This window comes from Coturnix japonica, chromosome 2 (assembly GCF_001577835.2).
Source record: "Coturnix japonica isolate 7356 chromosome 2, Coturnix japonica 2.1, whole genome shotgun sequence".
NCBI classification, from domain to species: domain Eukaryota; kingdom Metazoa; phylum Chordata; class Aves; order Galliformes; family Phasianidae; genus Coturnix; species Coturnix japonica.
Genome location: NC_029517.1, coordinates 46,735,462 through 46,758,022, shown reverse-complemented (window position 1 = coordinate 46,758,022; position 22,561 = coordinate 46,735,462). Strand labels below are relative to the sequence as shown.

At 41.9% G+C, this 22,561-nt stretch overlaps 1 protein-coding gene across 4 annotated transcripts in view; it reads right to left on the bottom strand.

The window, feature by feature from the left end:
- Window positions 1–298: 298 nt before the first annotated feature.
- Window positions 299–22,561, bottom strand: part of EPB41L4B (erythrocyte membrane protein band 4.1 like 4B) — a 162,101-nt gene continuing 139,838 nt past the window's right edge. For 2 of the 4 annotated variants that reach the window (XM_015854292.2, XM_015854295.2), the window contains 3 exons: window positions 9,405–9,473; window positions 6,777–6,940; window positions 299–4,957 (listed from right to left, as the gene is read on the bottom strand). In XM_015854292.2, coding sequence (XP_015709778.1) covers window positions 4,888–4,957; window positions 6,777–6,940; window positions 9,405–9,473 — 303 coding nt within the window. In that variant the 3' untranslated portion in view covers window positions 299–4,887. Of the gene's footprint in view, window positions 4,958–6,776; window positions 6,941–9,404; window positions 9,474–9,497; window positions 11,163–22,561 lie in introns of those variants that run through there. The other 2 variants (XM_015854293.2, XM_015854294.2) reach the window with 2 other exon arrangements.

Sequence of the window (22,561 nt, the reverse complement as noted above, 5' to 3'; positions counted from 1 at the left end):
ACTGTATACCTTCTCCCCAGCCCTGCTGCCCAGCAAAACCTTTTGCCACATTTGGGCCCCGGCTCAGACACCAGCAGCATGCCATGGTTCATGCTGCTCTACCTTGGTCTGACCAAGGTTCCCTTGCTACGAAGTTCGGCAGACTATTCCCTGCTGAGGGCCCACAGATGACTGGCACATACAACTCAGCCACGTGTTTCTCTTACGTATGTGTTTGTGGAAGTTTATATACACGATAAGGAGGTCCCGTGCCTCCGAAGTCACTGATCTGACTACAAATTGCTCAGACTCCATGATGTATTTTTCATCTTATTTATTGCAGGCATGAATACAGGAACAGGTAAACAGCTGAGCCGTAAAAGTTTCTCTCCAGGCACGTTTTCAACAAAACGCCATCACACACTGTCTGGTGATACATGCTGCTACCCAGATGGAACAAAACCAGGTGAGCAATCTTTCCTTAAAGCTGCTGCCCACCAGCCCAGGCTGCAGCTGCCAGAGAAGCCTTCTCCTCCCCTCATTCCCTCTCTTCCTTCTCCTCCCCGTGGGTTCTTTTACGGCGCTTAACTTTACAAAACACAGTTGTGAGGCTGATCTTACATGCAATTACAGATCAGCACCAGTATATTTATTGCAAACTCCTTAAACATCAGGACATTAAAATTAAAAAAAATAATAATAATAAAGAAAAGAAAAAAGAAAGGAAAAGGAGAAAACAATATTCTGTTGCATAATTACGAGTAGGTTTTTGTAGCCAATGAACCAGAAATGTATTCAGAAGAATAAACAGAAGAAAAAAGAAAAGAAAAACAAAGGATATTCATAAACAGTTCAAACAAAACATGGTGCTGCCTCCAATGAAACATTTCCCTGCATTGCCAGCTCTGTTTCGTGAGCACATCGGGTCCTTTTGCAAGAAAGATGTGAAGCCACAAGCTGAAACTTCCCAGGAGTTAATTTTCAAACATTGCACTTCCAGGGGCTGAGTACATTTGAATGTGAGAGATCTGCACACAGTGTGGGATCCGATTGAGACCGGGGATCTCAAACAAAATAGTATTTCCTAGGAAAACCCAGTTATCTCCTTTAAAACAAAATAGAGAAAACACCCGAACCACACAAAAAATGAGCCATAATTGGTTGGCTTCTATAAGAGATTGCAACATGAGAAAATATTTAACTCCTTGCATAGCTGCTGAATTGGCTGCTAAGTTTTGCTTGAATCTCCGAAGCACGACAACCTTGCATTCTGCCACTTGGCAACTTCACACCTGAAAGCCAAGCTCTGCCCACCAGGTCAGGGCACCCTGTTGCTCTCTGCTGGAAGCCAGGAGCCCCAGAGGCTTTGCCAGTGTGGCCATAGAGGAGGCATCCCCAGCTGTCCTGGTTTCATAACACCAGCTGATGCCTCTCATCTGCAGCCAGTGGCGGCTGTCCCAGCTCTTTGCTCCCCCCTTGAGGGATGAAAGCTGTTCTGAGAACAGGGCGTTTGGTGGTGTGTTTACATCTAATGAGCTAGGTCTTGCTTGCAGAGCTATGCTGGTCACAAATTGAATCTCAGAGGACCCCTGGATGGTGTAGCCTTGTTGGCAAGGGCTTGCAATGTAGGCCTAGCCAGAGAGACAGAGGGCAGGATTCATCTCACTTAACTGTAAGCAATTTAAAGGTAGACATTGAAGTCAGAGGCACCTCTGGAAGGCAGTCCCTTGTATCTCTCTGCAGGTGAGAGATGGTATATGCTGGACATATAGCATTAGGTGAGATGAACCCTGCTCCTGGAGGGCTGGAGGACAGACTCCTTCCAGATGCCCTGTTCTGTCACTAGCTCTGGAGACCATGCTTCAGAAGGCTGCTGTTTAAATGTGTTACCTTTACATGTGTCAATGTACATGATAATGATAGCCTGTGCTGGGCTTCATGCTGCCACAACTACATATGCAAGCTCATTAAAGCTAGCTCAGATACTTCTGCGCTATTATATAGACATTCCTTCAGGCAGAGTATCCTTTCACACCTGTAAAGTTAAAGCCTAGGGGCAAACCTAGACTATATGCCCCCAGCATACGTTTATGTTGACGTTGTCTTGTTTGCTGTAGTGTAGATCACAGGTGTCCTAAAGTTATCATTTCCAACTGGAGGCGAGGCAGGAGTGTTTGATATTCAAAGGATGTGGAAACTGAAATGCTTAGGCGTGGCTGAAGAAAATACGTAGGAAGAAAGAACAACATGATGACCTTCTGCAGCTAAAAGTTTAGTTCAGTATCAGTCTAATGCGTTAAATAAAGCTCCATTAGACTGCAGAATAGGAAACAGTGGCAGCCAGTAGATAAGACACTAAAAACAAGACAAGGCAACGTACGTGGGGGTTTTTGGTGGGAAATGCCCCACTGGAACTAAGTGAGCACACAAGCCTTTCCCTCTCCATCTGGGGGGACCAAGGAGCTCAGCTACACCAGAGCAGCCCCAGCTGTGGGAACACGGCCACTGTAAAGTCACCTTGGTTCACATTTTTTGTTTAGCCTAAGGATTTTTTAGACAATGGGAGTAAAAGGCTGCACTTAAAAGCATAAACTAATAGCTTGTTGATGAGCAAGAAAATCAGAAGGGCCGGTCTGAGTCAGGCATTCCATTTTGCTAAAGGCTTTTGCATATGTGACCAGACTGCCCTAATGCAGGGAACTGGATGTTTGCCCCCAGACCTGAAGGCACATTGCAGGGTTCTCAATGTCCATTCCAAGGCAATCAGTACAACCAAAGCGTGCACTCAGATTTTATTTCCTTTGTTTTCCCTCAGTGATGACTTCGTGAAACAGCCACCAGTTCACACGCAAGTGGGCACTGCCTAAATGCAGGCAGCAGACCAGGTCCAGTTAGTGTCAGTGCTGTGCCATTTGCAAACCTACTTTACCTTCCTGAAACAGCATCTCTAATCAGAGTTTCTGTTTATTTGTTCTTTCCAATGCTCAGTCCAATTTGGGTGCAGACAAAGGTGCTGCTGCTCCTCCCTCCATCAGGACCTTTTGGGAAGTGGTAAGCAAGGAGTAATGGGAAACAGAAGATACAGACTTTGATGTGTGTTGCATGTTCCTTTCTGGTCTCTTCACAGCAATTTAATGTTCCTAAGTCATTTTTAATGACCTCAGACTGATGGAGAGGTACGTGAAAACGTAAGGAATAGGAATGCCTTGGCACCATAACCAGAAGATGGACAACGTACGGGTTGTGTCTGATTACCCAGCAATGTCATCAGAGTGCTCTGAAATCTGCAGTCCAGGTGTGTTTCTATGACTCCTCGTGCCCATTCCTCGTGTTGAGCTACATCATTGCATTTTGCATTGCGGGTTTCTACCTCACAGTTGTATTGTTTATTCGGCCCCATTTCATGGTAACCGGAAAGGTTTGGGGTGCTGGATTTTAACTGGGAAGCCTCATGCTAGTTTCTTGTCCCAGTAAATCTAAGATAGACAAGTCATTTTATACCTCTAACATTGCAATCCACAGTCCTGCAAGGCTCTCAAGATTTCTCCTCTCAAAGAGGAGAAAGCAGAAGAGCACAAGCTAACTAAAGGAAACTCAGTCTCACAGCAATCACTTCCCAGCCTCCACACAAACAAACGGGTTAAGCTGAGATAAAGCCATCGTAATCAGTATCAAATTAAGGACAATCTTTTATCTTAGTACAAACCAGAGAACACAGTGTACAGAGTAACAGAAAAATATACATCTTCAGCCATACAAAACGCACAAAAGCTTTCCTGTTGGAATAGTATCTTGTAGCTGACAGTCAGTTGTTGGTAGCTTTGTAGGCAACCCTGCACTTCTGGACAGGGGGAAATGGAGAACTGCTCTTTAAAATTTAAGAAACTGTTGGTTGTGTTACCTGTATACCACAACACACTCCTCGAGGCTGCGGTCCTGCTGATAAGAACACCCACCCAACCCTGTGCCACAGTCTGTATTATTTTTAATGTGATCAATAAATCAATGCAGGAGGAAGGTGGATTGGAGAGGGGAAGCGCCTTGGCTGTGCCAGCTGTACTTGTGCTGCCCAGGCTCTGTAGCTGGAGCCATCTATGTGCGGGCAAGCTGGGGAAGCTGGAACTTCCCACCAAGTTAGAAAAAGTCAGTATCAAGGTAGAGAATCAGTAGCAAATTGCTTTAAACAACTGTTTTTGTGTTTGTTTTTTTTAAATCATTAATGGAAATACAGTAAGATTTAATTTCAGGTTGAGGTTGAGAAGGCAGGCTATGGGGAGTGTTGGGTGCGCATACCTGTGTGGAGGGGCGTCCTCCCCCTGCAGCTATTTGTATCTCTGAGTAAAGGTTAAGGTTAGGAATTTAGTAAGACAGCCACTCGTTTTTCTGTGGAGACTAACAGTCCTGGGGTTAGGATGTAATAATCATTCTTCTGCTTTAAAAACGGTTCTTTAACAAATAGCAGTTGCTCATTGCAATTTTCAGTTGTACAAAATGACATATTTTCTATGTTACTATCAAAATATTCTGCATAACATTAATTTCTGTGCACTTATTAACATATGTACAGAACAGTGTTTCCCAATAGAGATCAGTTTGCTCCTTGCTGATCCGTTTTGCCCTAGATTTACCAAAACCAAACCTGAAATTAACTGTGTTAATAGTATAAAATCTCAGGAGAGATAAAGGATTGAAGGTTTATTTCCCAGCAGCAAACGAATAAAGGAACTCCTTCAAGTTAAAGTCTGTCCAAGACTGAATTTTAACCAACCGTAGTGAATCCAGGCGAGTCAGGAATATCACACGTTTTCCCGATGCATTATGTTGAGTACACAGAAGCAGAGGAATGTAAACAGACAGAAGGCACATGAAAGGCCCCAATCCATTCTCCATCAGACGGAAGCGAGAATTTCATAATTCTGTCATCAAGAGTCTTTTCATCATTTTCTCTCTCTCAAGTTCACGCCTCAGAGTCTCAGCGCTGTGTAATTAATGCACAAACAGCCAATTATGGGAACCACAATAAGTCTCAGATTTCAATTTAAAATAATTAACATTTCTGAAATACCAAAAGAGGGGGGAAAAGGTCAGACTCGATTCAGTGAAAAGGCTGGTAACTGATGGCTGATTCTAAAGCAAGTACCGCTTGATATTTCTGAAGAGCAAACAGAAGCAAGGAAAAGGACACAGAAAAACCCATATGGCTAAACTGTTTATGTTTTAACTTCACTTCTGCTAAAGGCAGTGATTTCAAAGGGAGCTGAATGAGGACTCTAAGAATAAAACAAAACAGCTACAGTAAATGCCAGCACTCAAAAGAACGGTGTTACGGCCTTCTGCTCCTCAGCACGGCGTGAGCTAGATGGACATCCACCAATGCTGAATTTACTGCAGCCTGCTTCATTTTCTCATACCAGGGTAGGGGAAGCAGAGCCTGGATGTCCTTGGTCACACACACTGAATCTCACACTAGGAGTGACCTGAGTTGCTGGTCCCATTTCTAATAAATAGCAATAAATAGCAAAAATTGGGAAGAACAACAGTGTACTGTGTTGTTCTGAGAGTTCAGTAGGTAATGCGGAGAACATTACGGAGACATTTTGAGAACTTGTGTCCATTATGGACAGCAGGAGTGGAATCTCTCATTTGATCTGGGGACATCCTATGGAAGCTGACTTCATAGAATCAAGAATCACAGTCATACAATCATAGAATGTCTTAGGTTGGAAAGTACCTTAAGATCACCCAGTTCCATGGGCAGGGCTGCACTTCACCAGATCAGGCTGCCCAGGGCCCCAGCCAACCTGGCCCTGAGCGCCTCCAGGGATGGGGCACCACAGCTTCTCTGGGCAAACTGTGCCAGTGCCTCACTGCCCTCTGAGTAAAGGATTTCCTCCTAATGTCTAACCTAAATATCTCCCCTTTTTTAGTTTAGCTCTGCAGCTTCACAATTACACTTGTGCAAAAAATATTTAACGTGAAAGCTGGAACTGACTAGAAATCCAAAAGTGAAACATCTAATGTATCATAATGCCAAAGGAAATGTTTTTCTATTTGACATAAGCTTTGGACCTTTTGTGTTCCAGAAGTACCGAGTATGTCCACTCCTACATTTGTATTCAGTAAATCATCAGCCTGGGAAATTTAGCTTTGATTAAACTCTGAAATAAGAAGCCAATGAGGAAAACTGGTAGGATGGAGGAATAGAAACTGATTGCAGTGGAAAGATGGAATGGCTTGTTTTTCTGAGAAACTACAAGAAACATCACTGTAGGCTGACATTACAGAAAAAAACACCCACAAAAACAAAAACAACAACCAATAGGACAAAGAAAGAAAACAAGAATACCAGTGTCTGTTTTTCACTTAGAAGGGCAGATATTTCTTAATTTCAGCTTCCCCCCATAGACATTTAATTTCAAAAAACAAATTGGAATAGCAATTATTAAAGGAAAACCGTGGTTTGGGGAAAATGACTTGCCTGAGGAAAATCTGCACAACCTTTTCTCTCCAGGTCATTGACTATATAAATGGTACACTGCTGGCTGCAGCAGTTAATTAAGTTTTTGTGGTTTTGTTTTGTTTTTTGTTTCTCTTGCCTCAGAGCAGATGTGAAGTCTAGTCACTTCCTTACAAAACCCACCTGTTCTGAGTATCAAGAAGCATCTGAAAATCTTTTGGTACTGAGGGTAAAAAAGCACTCTGGAAAGAAGGTGAATTTTTCCCACTGCAATTAAGACAGAAAAAGAGAGAACTGGCCAATTCCCTTAAGTACAGAGTGTGAAAGATGTGCACAGTACCTGTCCGCCAGCGATATCGGTTTATGTGACGTGTATATTGTCTGCACCGTTGGAGTCGGCACAGGTTCTGCCAGGGCTCTCAGGACAGGAGATTTCGGTACCGGTGAAAGCTTGGGAGACGACTGTACCACACAGCACTGCAATTTGCTGTCTGTGAACTCTGCCTACAAAAGATGCATACAGACACGGAAAGAAAAAAAGTGTAGATTAGCTTCTACTGCTCTTGCTCATTTCCATCTGTTCATTGCCAAACCCTCAATACCAGCAGCTAATAAAGAGGAGAGGCTGCAGCTTGCAATGCAAGCTGTGTGTTCAAGGAGTGGCCAACTCTGCTGTTAGCTCTCACAACCTTTTGGCAGGGATTCTTTCTCGTACCAAACTACAATGGGTAGCACTACGGTGTAGGTCATGGGAAGGTCATGGAGCAACTGCAGGTTGCCAGTACCTTGGCACCCTTGGAATGCACTAATGCTGGATTTTTATCATGGCAACTTCTGTTCAGTCTTTGCAGCAGGGAGGAAGCAAAGTCACCATCATAAGGGAGCATATGATATTTATCCAGCTATGTGAATAGCGAATTTTCTTTCTTATTTTTTTTCCCTCAAAATCTGCAAGCCACATGACATTAATGCTAAAAAAAAACCAAACTAATTTGACCAGTAGGACAATTATGTGGGCCAAGGAAAGCATGGCTGTATTAGGTTCATTTGCTTTCTGTCATTTTTAGCATGTTTCAACTAAAAGCATCTGATGTGTTCCAAGAGAAGCTCTGAAGCAACAGGAATTCCATTAATTCCATGAAATTAAGAAAATGGAAAGCATAGAACCAACTAAACATGGAACCTTCTTCAATCCTGGTCAATCTTATGTGTAAATACTGGCTAATACAGCCTCTTCTGACTCCTCTCCCACTTAGCTTTTAGAGCTCATCCCTACATGCTACAGTGACATTGGTTTGGTGCTCCATAGTCTAAGGAATAAACATGAGCAGCACCACCTGTGAAGCTGATGTAAGTTCTCCCACCCCTACTGAAACCAGCAGTGCTATGGCGAATCACACTCGCTAAAGATTTGTCCTGAGTCCTAAAGTGTGTTTGCTTAAGATAATGGTTTTACTGTATATATCCAATGCATCTTTTTTTATATATGTATACATTTACATATATATGTATGTTTGAAAAAAATACTTTGCTGGTCTAAACAAATACAGTTCCATTAACTTAAGTCTATGTGACTTCCACCCACTGACAGCACGGCCATTAAGCCTGCTGTTTCTCCCTGGAAATTTCTGAGCTTCAGAGGGGTTTCTGCCATGAAACTTCTTTTTAAAGACTATAGGAAACCAAAATCTCTGTTTTTCCCTCAACATCTTTGCATACACACCACAAAATTAGAAACCATGCCCTCAATAACATTTCAGTGTTCTGTTCCAAGCAAAATAAATGAATAAATAAGAAAAAGTGAAGGGGAAGCAGGGAAAAGGAAAACAAAACAAGGAACAGGAGTCGTAAATGCTGGTAGCTGTCAGGGACTATGTCTGGAGGATACTTGGAATGAGATCCACCTGCAGGACTATCTCTGCCTTCCACATGCTTTGCTGAGGAAAAACAGCATTTAGATCCAGTCCCATGATCAGGTTTATCATGAAAGAAAAGCCTCTTTCTTTAAATCTTTAAGTGCAGCCAGTCACTGCACATGGCCCCGTGACTGATTCTGTGCAGGATACAGACTGCTGCTACCAGTAAAAGTTGTGGTTGAATTCTGAAATGCTTGATTCTGTCAATGTAATTTGACAAAACAGAAGCCAATTCCTGTGGTTTATAATTAGAGGCAGGGAACGTTTCTTACAAACCAGAACCACTTCTCACACTGGAAAGGATGGGAAGGGTTATAATCAGAGTTCCACATCCCATAGTCCACTATATCAAGTCCCCAAAAATCTTTTAAAATTCTCTGAATTGTCTGAGTAGATTATTTTGTCACATAATAATGTTCTGCCCTTAAAGCAGGGCTTGGATTGGACTTCTTTTTGAGTTGTCTAATAATTGCTCATACTCACACGCAGTTTACTTTACTGAAAGCTCTAAATCCCAACATCTCTGAAAGTTTAGTAAGAATTAAGTCTAATATTTGATTTGGGTTATTGAGTAAACACAGGAGTTTAAACAAGGATACCACTGTAGTCATCAACATGCTAACTGTAATTCTTCCTTAAAATTCAGATGCAAATTCAGTGAAAATCCGGCTTCTTTTTGTGATGGCACAGCAGGCAGTTGCAGGCAGCAGGCCATGCAGTCACTAGAGAGAGGACTAAGCCATCCCTGCTCCCTTGGAAAGATGCTATTGAGATTTGCATGAGCCCTCAGCAGCCCAGAGCTGAGCAGCTCAGTGAGCTCCATCATTTGACCCTTAGTCCTCTGTCTAGTATGCATCAACATCTGAATGCAGGCACATTCATCATTTGCATCATGGGAATATTTAACAGATTTGCACACTGAATTCTGCTTGGAATTTATCTTTTTTTTTTTTGTTTTTGTGGACTGCTCAATGCATATGTTTCTAATACTGTTAAATTATTCCTTGGAATTGTGTTAAATACACAGCTTTTCAGTTGCGCATTCTACTTACAGAAAACTGTGGTACTGTTGTAAAAGGATCGAAAAAAGGATTAGATGTATCAGCAGGGAATGTCTTTATCTTTAAAAAAGATAAAGAAAAAGATGTTACTTTCAGAGCATAAAAATGGAAAAGAAAAAAAGAAAATAAAAAGAAAAGCAGCAAAGCATCGCAACTACAGTGATATATCCAACAAATCAGAGCGGTTCAGCAGCGCTTGGACCAGACCAGAAAAGACCCCTCCAGAAATGCATATAGAAACCTGATGTGGAACAGTCAAAGCATAAATATGAAAACCTGAGAGACACAAATTTGTTGTGCACACGAAGTACCTTCCAATCCTGTAAACAATCACCAGACCATTACCTGCTTCCTTCCGCGAGCACCGCATTGTAAAACATGCAATATAAAGTGCAGGAACCCTTTTATTTTTTCCCACCATAGAAGCTTCATCTGAAGAACTTTAATTATGCTTATTTAGATAGTTTGCACCTCCAAATTTTCAGTTACACAGTTGTTGCCCAAGACAGACAATCACTGAGATGGGATCAAGAGACAACTCTCTGTAAAACAAGCCCTGTGGACAGTGGTTTGCTTCAGGCATCTGCTGGGACCTGGCTGTCTGCCTGTGTACAGTGATGGGCTGCCAATCTGGGATGAGCTTTGGGGTTTTTCATCACAGGACTTGGGGTCACAGTCAGAGATGAGCACGTCCCTGGGTCTCTGGGCAGAGAGGGCTAAGAATGGCCAGGGCTCAGCCCCGAGCATACTGTCACTTGCCCCATGGCCTGCTGGAAGTTGCTTCTGCCCTTAAGACTACTTCAAATGTTAATGGAAATGAAGGAAATATTCAAAGTGGCAACAACTTCCATCCTGCTCCACTGCATGTGGTGTTTCTCATGGTTTTCCCCTCTGGAATGCAGACATTACTCATTCATTCAACAGGAAGACAAAATATCAAATGCTCTGAATGGCACTTCATGCTTTCCACTTTGGAAAAAAAACCACATTTTTCAGTTTACAGGTGTGTTTTTCACTTTATTATAAAAATGCTGTGCATTTGGTGTGCATGTTTTCAAGCATAATTCACTACCTCCAGCTATAGAACTGCTGTTGGATAATCGCGACAGCTAGCCTGAAGGCCCTAAGACCTTGCAAGCCAAAGCAAAACCTGAAATTACGACATCAAATATAATTAAGTAAATGCATAGTGTTTATTTTGCAAATAAAATAACAGAAACATATTTGGCTTATCAGGATGCCAAGGGAAATTAAGAGCCATCTGTAGGGCTGCTTCTGCAAATACACAGAATTAGTCCTGGCCTTAATTGTCAGGCTTCATACGCACAAGGATTATAGATGGCAAAAATACATACCTTTTTAACAGCACACAGGTGGCTATAAATCAGTCACAGAGGTGCAAGTAAACAAACGACTGTGCAAAGGAAAAATGTTTTAAATTGCAATTTCCTGTGCAAATACATTCAAGAAAATCTCACACTTTTTAAAATAGATGTATAATCTTGTCTTAGTAAAGTGCATATTGCAGGTTAAACCTATTCTTGGCCTTGACACAACAGTTCCTTGCAGGTACAAACAGTACAGGACAAGGCACAGGCATGTTCCACTATAGATGCAGTCTTTTATCCTTTATCCAGGGATGGAAAGTTGTTTGCTCATAGATAGACAGGCAGGTTGAGTCTGATGTGCTACAGTCAACATCTTTCTCATTTTGCAGGTTGGGCTCATTAGGGAAACGAAGAGCAGTTACTGAATATAGAAAAGAAAAATGACACAGAACAATTTTCAGCAGCCCACTGAGGTTTGGGAGCAGAAGTATATGGGGACAGCCAGCCCTGGCAGGATGCTGGGGCACACAGCAGTGCGGAGCGCCTTGTAAAATCAGCACTGTGAACTGTGCCATAGGCAGCGGCCAGCAAAAAAAAAACACAAAACAACAGATAATCTGGCTTAGTTATCAGCAGGAATTCCTCTCTAGAGGAGTTGTCCTTATTTAATCTCAGTAATAAGACAATCCTGACAAATGAAAGGCTCTGTAGGTTCCAAACCCACCAATTTCCGGCATTTTAATGAAGCTGAAAGCAGAAATTAAGGGACAGAGGGGAAAAAATAAAGCATAACTGTGTTCAATTTAAGAGTGAGAAAAAGAAGCCATCCTGCTCAGCCTTTAGGATTTAGTCTTTCTTTTTTCATCTTGTTTCTTTCTGCTGCTCAGATGGCACAGTTTGAGCAGTTTGTTAGTTCGTCTGCCCTGAGATTTGATAAGAGCACTAGTGCTGCGAGAGGCCCTTATCTATTCATAGTCTGGTTCTTTTGAAGGAAATGGATATCACATCCTAATCCACCCAAGTGCAGAAAAATTCACTGTATTCAAGAGCGCTTGCACCTGGGGACTGACCTGCTGAAAGGAGCTCTGTGGATGAGGACCTGGGTTTTCTGGTGGATAATAGGTTGGCCATGACCCAGCAATGAGTCCTTCAGGCCAAGAAGGCCAATGGGATCCTGGGGTTTTCCCTGCCTTGGGGATGAATTTATTGTGTAGCACCAATATTCTAAGTAGCTCAGAAAGCAGAACAGCTTCCTGACCAAATGTCACCACCTGGGGACTGAGAAGGAAAGGGGAGCAGAGCCACCTCCGCCATCTACAGCAGATCTGCCATTATTCCATTCCTGGAGACCTTCAGGAGCTTCCAGGCTTCACCTGGGATTGCAAATGAAAAGGGACAAGGGAGAAGGAAGGACCACCTGGTATCACAGGGGCTGCAGAAATATCATGAGCAACAAGAGGACAGAGCTTTGTCCTAGCTGACAGCACAGATAGACTTTTAAGTGTGAAACAAGATCTTAACCACACCTGTACTCCCCATGGAAGGGAAAAGTCTTACAAAGTCACAACCACAAAACAACCTTTAAATAAGGCCCTGGAGGTACCTGTCATGTCAAGGCTCATTTCAGAGCCCGCGGTGCCTCTTGCTTGAATGCTCAGGGTGTACCACCATACCAGAACTGCTTTGGACAAGTAGCTCCTTGTCTAGAATGTTTAGCTTGGCAGGTTGAGAATTTACTAAGCTTAAAAGAACTCTTGTCTCTTTAAAAAAAAAAAAAGAGAGAGAGAGAGAGACAGAGACAGAGAAAGAAAAAAAAGAGAAGGAAAGAGAAAGAGAGAGAGAAAGAGAGAGAGAGAGAGAGAGAGAGAGAGAGAGAGAGAAAGAGAAAGAGAAAGAGAAGGAAGGAAGGAAGGAAGGAAGGAAGGAAGGAAAGGAAAGGAAGGAAGGAAGGAAATGGAGGAAGGAGAGGAAGGAAGGAAAGGAAGGAAGAAGGAAGAAGGAAGAAGGAAGGAAAGGAAGGAAGGATAGGAAGGAAGGAAGGAAGGAGGAAGGAAGGAAGGAAGGAAGGAAGGAAGAAGGAAGGAAGAAGGAAGGGAAGGAAGGAATGGATTAGTGAAGATAAAAGAAAAAGGAAGAAGACAGGAAGGTAAGGAAGGAAGGAAGGAAGGAAGGAAGGAAGGAAGGAAGGAAGGAAGGAAGGAAGGAAAAGGAAAAACTATGTGAAAATTATATATGGATAATTTGCTTCTAGTAATCAAAGATTCTTGTTACACTATTAGCTGTCCATTGAGCTGACATATTGTGGAGATATCTATCACAACTAGAAAGAATCAACAGTATTATTTTTCCTTGAAATTTGTACTGCAAATTAGAATGAAGGAGGCTGGAGGAAGAAAGGGGACAACATGATAAGAACATTCTCCTTCTCTGTGCATTTGTGCGAAACGTTCCTCTGGACTGAGTTTAAAATCTCAGTAAAAACACTTGTACTTTCCTGAAACACCTTTTAAATGGGTTAGAAGGAAAAGAAAATGAATGTATGTTCTCATAAAAGCAAACAGAAGTGCAGAGAGACAAAGAGAGAATTCCCACCTGAAATGAAAACAGCAGGAGACTGGTGGAAAGTGACTCAGTAGATGGAATGTGTTAATTGATATCAAATTAGCTATTTTTGGTATTTCTATCAGAGGGGAATATTAAAAATGTCTTTTCTGCTACAAAAAAGAAGAATTCTTTCCACGCTTTAGGGAATGGTGTGCTTAATTTGGGTAGGTCCTCCTACATTTAGAGTACCCAGGATACCCACCGCCCTGCCACAACGCACACTTTCTACCAGGGGCTGATACCGCGTTGTGCTGTTGACATGCAACCACTGTTCTTCACTCCCCTTGGCTTTATGCCTATCCCATGTACCTTGACCAGAGGCCTTACAACACACTGGAGAGGCTGTGTGCCATCAAGGCATTTGCACTGTCGCTTTGTACACTGGCCAAACACAACCCAAACTGTTGGCCAAACACTTCAACAGCTTCCTGTGCCTCGGAGCAGAAGCAGAGCTGCTGACACCTGAAAGGATGTCATAAATACAGCTCTCAGTGCATGCATACAGCCAGAGGAATATTATGCCGTTCTTTATTTAAAAATACATGCTATAAGATAAACACTGTCACATCTGTCCAGCACAGAGATTTGTTTCTACTTTTCAAACTAAAGAAAGTCAGCACTTGAAACTACAGGAGTACATTGCATTAGCATTTCCCAGTCCTGAAGAGTGACATACTTTAAGCACAAGTATACCTGCTTTCCAAAAAGTGATACAATTTTGGACCTTATAATTATTCAGTATAGCTCCTGTCTACTGCCATATCTTGGCTCAGTGGCAAAAATGAATAATGAGGTGGAAAATATGAAAACAAAAGTTTTTGGTGTCTTTAACCATGTGATACCCTTATGGCCAAACAAAGTATTTTGAGTGGAAGTAGTTCCTGGTTCCAGTGGTTGCTCAAGTGGTACCAACCCCAGTTCACTCACTTTATGTGGCAATAGAAATAGTATGATAGGTAGACATTAATCGATGCCTGAGTGCACAGAGCAAAAATCAGACCAAATGAGTGCAGTCCAGTAAGCCTGTCACGGAACAGAGATCTTAATCAGCAATACCATTGCACAATCAGTCTTGGAAAAGGCTGTGTGAACTAAATGCTCTGATGAACCAAACTTGGTGCGAGTCCCACAAGTACTGCATCCCAGAACACCTCCTTTACAAGGAAGGTAGGATTTCTTCTGCTTGTTGAACTGATATCCAGGTGTCTGTGTCAGCAGACAGATTCAATTCACATACACTGGAGAGGGGCAGTTGTGCAGAAATGTGACATTGAAAACACCCTAAGGCACCAAATATGAAGTTTCTGAAGAGGATGGATTTCTGTGCTCAGCCAGGGAAACACCATGTGTTTGTAATCACTGCCTACTGCTGTTCCTTCTGAGCAGATAACACTGTGACGTCTCACTCCCAGCTCCATCTGGTCTTTGGGTCTCCCTTGCTCATCTTGCAAATAACTGACAGGACTGGAGTTTGAGGATTTGCTTCAGACAACAACCACTGGCATCTAAAAAACAGCCAAACTGAATGCAGCTGTTTGACTCTTCCAACTGTTTGGCCTGGTTTTCCACACGAATGCACAACTGTAGTACCAAGCTCCCTCCTCACGCGTCCCAGAAATGTCCTATTGGTAAACTGAGAATGTACTACCTCAAGAACTGTGTTCAATCCCTGGTGCCCTCTCTAAGCCAAGCTCTCTTGGGTGCTTTTTGTATGATGAACATTCTGTTCTGCACACTGCTGCACACCAGCCCTTTTCTGAGCCTTGTCCTGGGCTGAATTCACCCATCCTGGAATATGGCTGGCAGCAGATGCTATGTTCTTGATGTCTCACCTTAACTTGTACAACAGGACTAATACTTTCCATCAGATACTTTCCTCCTTCTTAGAGTCACTTTACTCAACCCTTCCTTCCTGGTGCTGCCAGGAAGTGGCTCCTTGGCTGTGCTCCAGTGATCTCTGGCTCCCAAATGGATGCTTAAGAGAGTTCATGGAAGTGATGTATGTGGCTCAGCCTCTGCTGGAGCTTGGCTTTGCTGAAGCCATAGCATTTTGCAGATCTTAACACATAGTAGTTTATGGTTACAGTATAAGCCATATACTATTTACAAGCAGCTCTACTGAAAACATAGTAATAAAGATAAAATCCTGAATCAGCTTTACAGTGTAGCTTTGCCTTGAGACTGTGTTGGAGAAGACATTTAATTCTTGAAAAGAATACAGAGTAAGGACAATTCAGATGTGATGAAAGCATGACGGTGCCCACACTGTCACAGTCCTCAGGATTCCTTTTACTGATGCTGTGAAGGTAAACAAGCTTAAGCAGAACATAACCTCGTCATGGGGTGTCAGCCTAGTCAGCCTCTGCTCAGGAAAACATGGTGAAGCAAAGTGATGTCACAGTCTTGATGTACTGGCTAAAATGCGGTTTAAAGACTCCAGCATTTGTTTGGTCTTTGTTTAAAACACAGAAATGAAGCAATCAAAAAGCAGTAGGTACATTCACTGGAAGTGGCTTTTCTTCAGCTTTGCTGCAAAGTAAGTTGCATTGCTAGGACAGCTAATGCAAAGATATCTTTTTTGCCCCCTGATCTTTACCAATGAAATCAATGGTGGTCCAGATGCCTAGTTTGCAAGTGCAGCCAACAAAATCAAGTGGCATCTTCTACAGATAAAGGCTTTTGTCATAGAAGAAAGTCACTAAAGATGGATAACACGAAGAGGAGGAAATGAGTACTGTGATTAGATTGCCCCAAGTAAGCCATATACTTCCCAGTTTGACTGCCAGCAGACAGACTACTATATATGCATTTTATATATCAGGTGGAAACACACCATTAGCCTCACCTGATTATTTCTAGGAATAGGCACCGACAGCTCATCATCCAGTGACATTTCAGTCATTTCAATGGAGATTTCAAACCCAGGTACGTATCAACAAAGGCTGTCTATTAACCACATAACATGAATGCACATTTTCAGAAGCATTGGCATCATATTCATCAGCTGAAAAGCTGTGACAGTTTGATGCAAACAGTGCACTGCCTGACTCTTGCCCAACACAAGTAGTTTATCTTTCAATTAGATCAATCTCTACTTGTTAAACAGCAAGATCTAGCTGAAAGTCTTTAAGTGTCCAGAATTTCAGCCAACCATGGTCTCCTTGAATGTCAGTACGGTGAGGAATATTTTGCATTAATTTTCTGTCCTACTTTTATGGTCTATTAAGCTCTGCAAAAATCCCCAAGAGTTTGTACAATTCATTATTGTAAAGGAAAAGAATAGCGTAGGTAGGTTAACATCAGTGGAGCTACAGAACAAGTGATAAAATGACAAGCTGGACCACTTTTTAGTATACATCTATCCAGAAAGACACTTGAGCTTCTTTTCAACCTCAGTGCGTGACCTACACCAGTGACTACTGCAGCCTTGACCTGTGCACATGCCTGGAAACGTTGCCCCCCTCATGAATTGGGATCTACCCAGATACACAGAGATGCTGACTGCTGCAGTGTGTTGCTGTTGTCAGTCTCACAACTGTAACAGTCTGCCCTGAATTGGGCCTCCACATGATAACAAGACATTGCCATAGTAGAATGTCACCCTTTCCAAAATGAATCCTAGGAACAAAGCACTGCTTCTTTAAATGTTGTGGATACAAAACTGTTTGATCCTAACTTTGAGATCAACTTGATTAGGAGTTAGAATTCTACAAGCTACAATGCCTTGTTTGATTTAAGACTGTGCAATCCCATATCTCATATATATATGTATGTATGTATATATATATATATATATATATATATATATATATATATATATATATATATATATATGTGATATTTGCTACATATAAAAACCTATTTATTCATAACCTCATAGTCATGGCTATGGAATCATCCATATTGCCAGCCACGGAGTGTTGAAATAAAGGAACGGTTCTGCCTTGTCTGAAAGTAAAATCTTGGGGCAAGCATTCAAACTCACTAAACATATATATTTCTGAAATCAAATACATCATAATACTTTGTGAATTCAGTGACACAAAACACATTACAGCCCTCTGCATTTGTCATTACAGCAATCTGGCATCAAAGTAAATGTGTTATTCCTTTTCTCAGCGTATTTATTTCCATCTTTTCAAAAACAGATTGGGATGCTACCTTAAGAGCCACTGTTCTCAGGCATCTCCCATAGCTAATGAGATTAGTCCTAGCCAAGGGATAATCCCAATCGATTAGGGCTATTAGCACACTCTTAATTACAGCAGAAATTTCTCCCATGTATCAAGAGGAAAAGTAGAGTTCTTCTGTTTGGTCCAGAAATGACAGCACTTTGAATGCCAGAAGGATACTTCACCAATTTGAGCAGAGCTCTGCTTTCCCATAATTTGTTTACTGGGCTGAGGATCCAGAGAATCCTTCATTAAAGATATCTCTTTGAAGGCAACTGAAGATTATAATGCTGCTCTGGACAGTAAAGGAAGAAGGAAGTGAGAGAGAGGCTAACTAACAACAGTGCTGCCCCCGGAGCATTGCTTGTGGCACTAATTCAGGGGAAGAAACACACTGTGAGAAAACATCACAGCAGATCCTGATTCCCAGTCAGGGGCTTCCTGCCCATCCCAGTGGGAGCTTACAGGTGAGCCAGACTGGGAGCTGTTGATTTCCTGCCAGACACATTTCCAGCTCTACTGCCTCCCAGAGCCTCTCTCAGCACCATGTGATGGAGGCCAAAACACACTGTTGTCTGTCAACCTCTGCTGATGTTATGGTCCCTTGGACATTACAGTTAACTCATTCAATTCAGAAAAATCCTTGAAGCCTTTGTAAATTGTAAGAGGAGCAGAAACTGGCCCTGTTAACTGCATAACTGGGGAGTAATTAGGTGTCTAATACTAATGTCTCACTATAGTGACCACTCTTTCTCTGTAGGAGCACTGGGATAGCTGTCTAAAGTCTAAAAGCTGATACACTCTACTTTCATGGACAGGCGGGCGTTAGTATTTATTTATGCATTAGTTCTTTGCCTGCTGCTTTAGGAGTGTTACATCCACGAGCTCAGGAACTGGCTGTTCTTGGTGTGGGAGTGTGCCCACTTCAGCCACACTGCAGATGTGAAAGAAAGCCTTTATTTGCGCTGCCAAAGCGTCCCTGCTATTGGTGAGGGAAATCACAGACATTTTGGAGAGACTGAGCTTTGTCTGAAGTCTGGGCAGCTCAGTCACTGATGCAAACACACGGGCTCTGTCTGGATGTGTTCCTGAGCTTCACGATTATTGATTCTGACAGTTTGCTTGATTTGAATGCAGCATGAGATGAGTGCACAAATTTAGGTGGTCAGAAGCCCACTGTACTTGGCACACAATTTCCCATTTCCAGCACTGCCAACAAGGTTCACAGCAGGACACATGCTCATGCCTTGGTATGCATGCCAGATAGCACAGGCAGCTCCTTTCTTTTATGCAATCTTGGTAATACCTGGCACAGTGCTAAAAGTGACCAGGGGATGTTTCAGTGCATCAGAGAGCTTGCAAGACTCTAGCCAATTATTTTTCTGGCAAAGAAACAGCAAATGACTAACTTGTTAAATGTGTTTTGTGGAGGTTCACCTTCCTGACATCATGAGCTGCTCCTCCAAGAGGGAGGTTTTGGTCTTGTGTTGCTGAATGTGAGATGAATGTCAAGCCATACAACAGCTATAGATATGGCTTTTCCATAGCAATGGTTCTCTGTCCAATTTCCAGGCAATAACTCTAATCAGCACGCTAGAACTGCTTTCTTGTCAGCAGGCTTAAGCTGCTATGTTGTAGAGGACATCTACCTCCATTTAATTTTTTTTCCTTAGCCCAAAACAATTTAGCACTTTGTTTTTCAGAGAGTGATACAAGTAAAGATGAACCATGACAGAACTGAAGATAACACTTTCTTCTGTGTTGAGTGGTTTTCAATCCACTTATCGCAACAGTTGACAGTCTGTAATTAACCAACTCTTCTTTCTTCTATGATTAATTAATAATTTTCCATTATGATTTATGGTATTTGGGTTGAGGCACAGAAACTGTGCAATTACCAGAAAAAAACCTGAGATTTATGAAAGCTGAAATTTATCACTTTATCTGACCATGTATTTCTGTTATTGCTATTCCTCTGAGTTATAAGACTGTTGTAGTAGGCCCTGTACAAAGGCAAAGCACTTCCTGATGAAAATCTCACAGGACAATGACCAGACGTCCTCTTCCCTTCCCTTCCCTTCCCTTCCCTTCCCTTCCCTTCCCTTCCCTTCCCTTCCACNCCTTCCCATCCCTTCCCTTCCCTTCCCTTTCCTCTTCCCTTTCCTCTTCCCTTTCCTCTTCCCTTTCCTCTTCCCTTTCCTCTTCCCTTTTCCCTTCCCTTCCCTTCCCTTCCCTTCCCTTCCCTTCCCTTTTTACTAGTAGATAGACTATAGCACATTTAAATAGACAATATGTCTCAGCAGGAGCTTTTTCACTGTTGTGAATAACAGTGGAAAGCAGAGGACAAATCAGTACAATAGATGACAGAAAGTTGTTGATCACATGGGTACTGCTAATGGTTCATCAGAAGAGACTGCTATTGCATGGATCCATGTAGGAATTCTTATGAGTAAATGCCTTTTCATTCAAATTGAATGTGTTACAAGAAAGAATCAGGCTGATTTGATTAAATTAAATTATATTTCTTTTATATTGTAAGAGGAGGTATCAGTATCTAATTTACAAATGACTTCTTGTTTGGAAACCTAAGTTCATTGAAACTGGTTAACAAACAAGACCTGAAACTGAAACAGTTAAAAACTGCTGGAATGAAAGCATTCAAAACTGGCCTGTAATTTCTCTACCTTCTCACTATTCTCTGAGATTTGAATCAGGCTGTTTCTTTGAAAAGAAAATGTAGAAAACTACATTTTACTTTAACTCAAAATAGAAGAAGAAACAACTTCCTACCAATTCTGATTATTCAGCTGAGTGGTAAATAAGAAGAAAGTTTACTTCTTCTTTTTGCTATCTTTACTAGTTGAGACGCCCTCTAGATAGTCAAAAACCAGCTCGCAAAGCAGATGTTTGCATTTTCAGTTGCTGCTTGAAGGCTTTCAATTGAAATTCCACAGAACAGCCAAGCAGTTAGCATCATACTTGCTATCACACTGGAAAAATGTGAATTAGAATTACACGTATACCACTTCATTAGTGCATTGGAAAGAAAACAAATACACAATAGTTACTCACTGGAGTCTAAATGCAATTGTCCCTACTCTTACCAAAGAAGAGAGATTACAAATTTCACAGTTGCTGAGACAAAAAAGAATGAGGTACTTCTCAGGCCAAAGAACAAGTGATTAATATGTCCTTATCAAAAGACTGAAGCAACGTATCTGTATTTGTGTCACTGAGAGTAAGTGCACAAAGATATATCTACTTTCAAGTAGGCTTTAAAACAGAGGTGGAACTTTTTTCTGCTTCATGGATTACTGTAAAGGAAAAGGAGACTCAGTCAGTACATCCAAAAGTTATTGCTCTACCTCTGAAAAGCCCAGCATGTCTATTGTTTGCTTTTATTCTTCTTAGGAAGATGTTACAGCTGCTTACTGCTGCTAAGGATATGAAACGTGTTCGCTTGAAAAATAAAGCAATAATTTAAAATAAAATAAACCAACAACATTATTTGCAAGATTATGCAGGTTCTACAAGATTTGATCAAGATTTGCCCTCTATATGTTAGCCAATCTAAAATCTATTTGCTTTGTATTTACCTCATCCCCTCACTGATGCTCATTTCAAGCAAAAAAAAAGAAAGCTGCTGTTGTGGAATTGTCATGTTTTTGATAGGCAGGAGAAAGAGGCTGTAGGTAGCATTTTTATTTTATTTTTTTGTTAAGCTACAATAACCTTTATAATCCTCAGGTTTGCATAGAATTGCAGGTTGGTTGACATTGGAAAGGAACATTACTGGTCCAACTCCCCTTAACTTGAGGTTAAGGAAGCCAAAATGGTGGCTAAAGATATTTAGGAAAGCTTCGGACTAAAAATGTTCATTACAGCAATTATACTTAAATAGAAGCACAGTCTTTCACTGCCCCACCTATGGTGTCCAGCAGGTTCATGTGCTATGCATTGTCTGGGAGCAACCTCCCCAGTACTGTTTCTGTCTGTTGGTCTCCAGTCACCTACTGCAGATGTCTGTATCCTAGAGTCCTCATAATTTCATCAGACCTCATTGCAAAATTATTTCATCTGCCACAGCAGTCCCATTTGAAGTACTGCTCCAGAAGGTACACTGCTTACAAATGTACTTTATCACTCCCTTGGTCCTCAGGAGAAACTCTGTGGTTTCATGGAGGATTTGACCTAAGATGAATCACTTTGTATTGGGGGTTAGTGTTCAGTGGGATCAATGAGCCGATCCAGCTCCTGTCACAGCCACACAAAGGAGGCAAGAGACATAAAACCCCTCAGCAGCCACCTACAGAAAGAACTATGTGTGCAGCTGTGACACTACCTCGCTCCTTCAGTTTCGTAGGCGGCTTTTCATAAGCTGTTATTAAACTGAATGAGCACAGCAAACAACATGTCACAGGGCAACAGCCTCACAGACTTCAGTTATAGGGCAACAGGGTGTCACTGAGCATTCTCCTGACAACGCTCCTCTGTGGGCCCATGGGTGGTAGAAGAGCCACCAGTCTTCTGATGTAGATGCCCTCTGGTGTAACCGGCTTCTCAAATGAGCTTGACCATGTGCCAGGCCTGTTATGGAGGCCAGCCCAATTTCTAAGCTCCAGGACCAGCTCTCCTTGTGCGATATGGCAGAAACCAGATTTACGGGCAAGCTTTTGTTCATTTAATGATGTCTGCTGATATGGGGAAGGCACACTGAATGCTTGAGGACACTTAGAAAGGCACCTTAAGATGTACGGAAATGACTAAAAATAACTGTATGTGGCAGGTTTTATCACCTCTCCAGGAAAAAAGCTTGTGCCCTCTTGATCCAAACTACCTTCTGACATTGCATCTTTATCGTCATCACAAGTTTTATTAAAAGCCAGCCAATGAGTCATTCAGTATTTAAAAGCAGTGAATTACAGAGTAGGCACATTGCAGCATCACACACCTGCATTTATTTTTTTTCCACTTAACACCTTCCCCTCTTCTTGGTATCTTTTCTTGCTCATGTACACATCCCATCCAATTTATCACAGTGTCC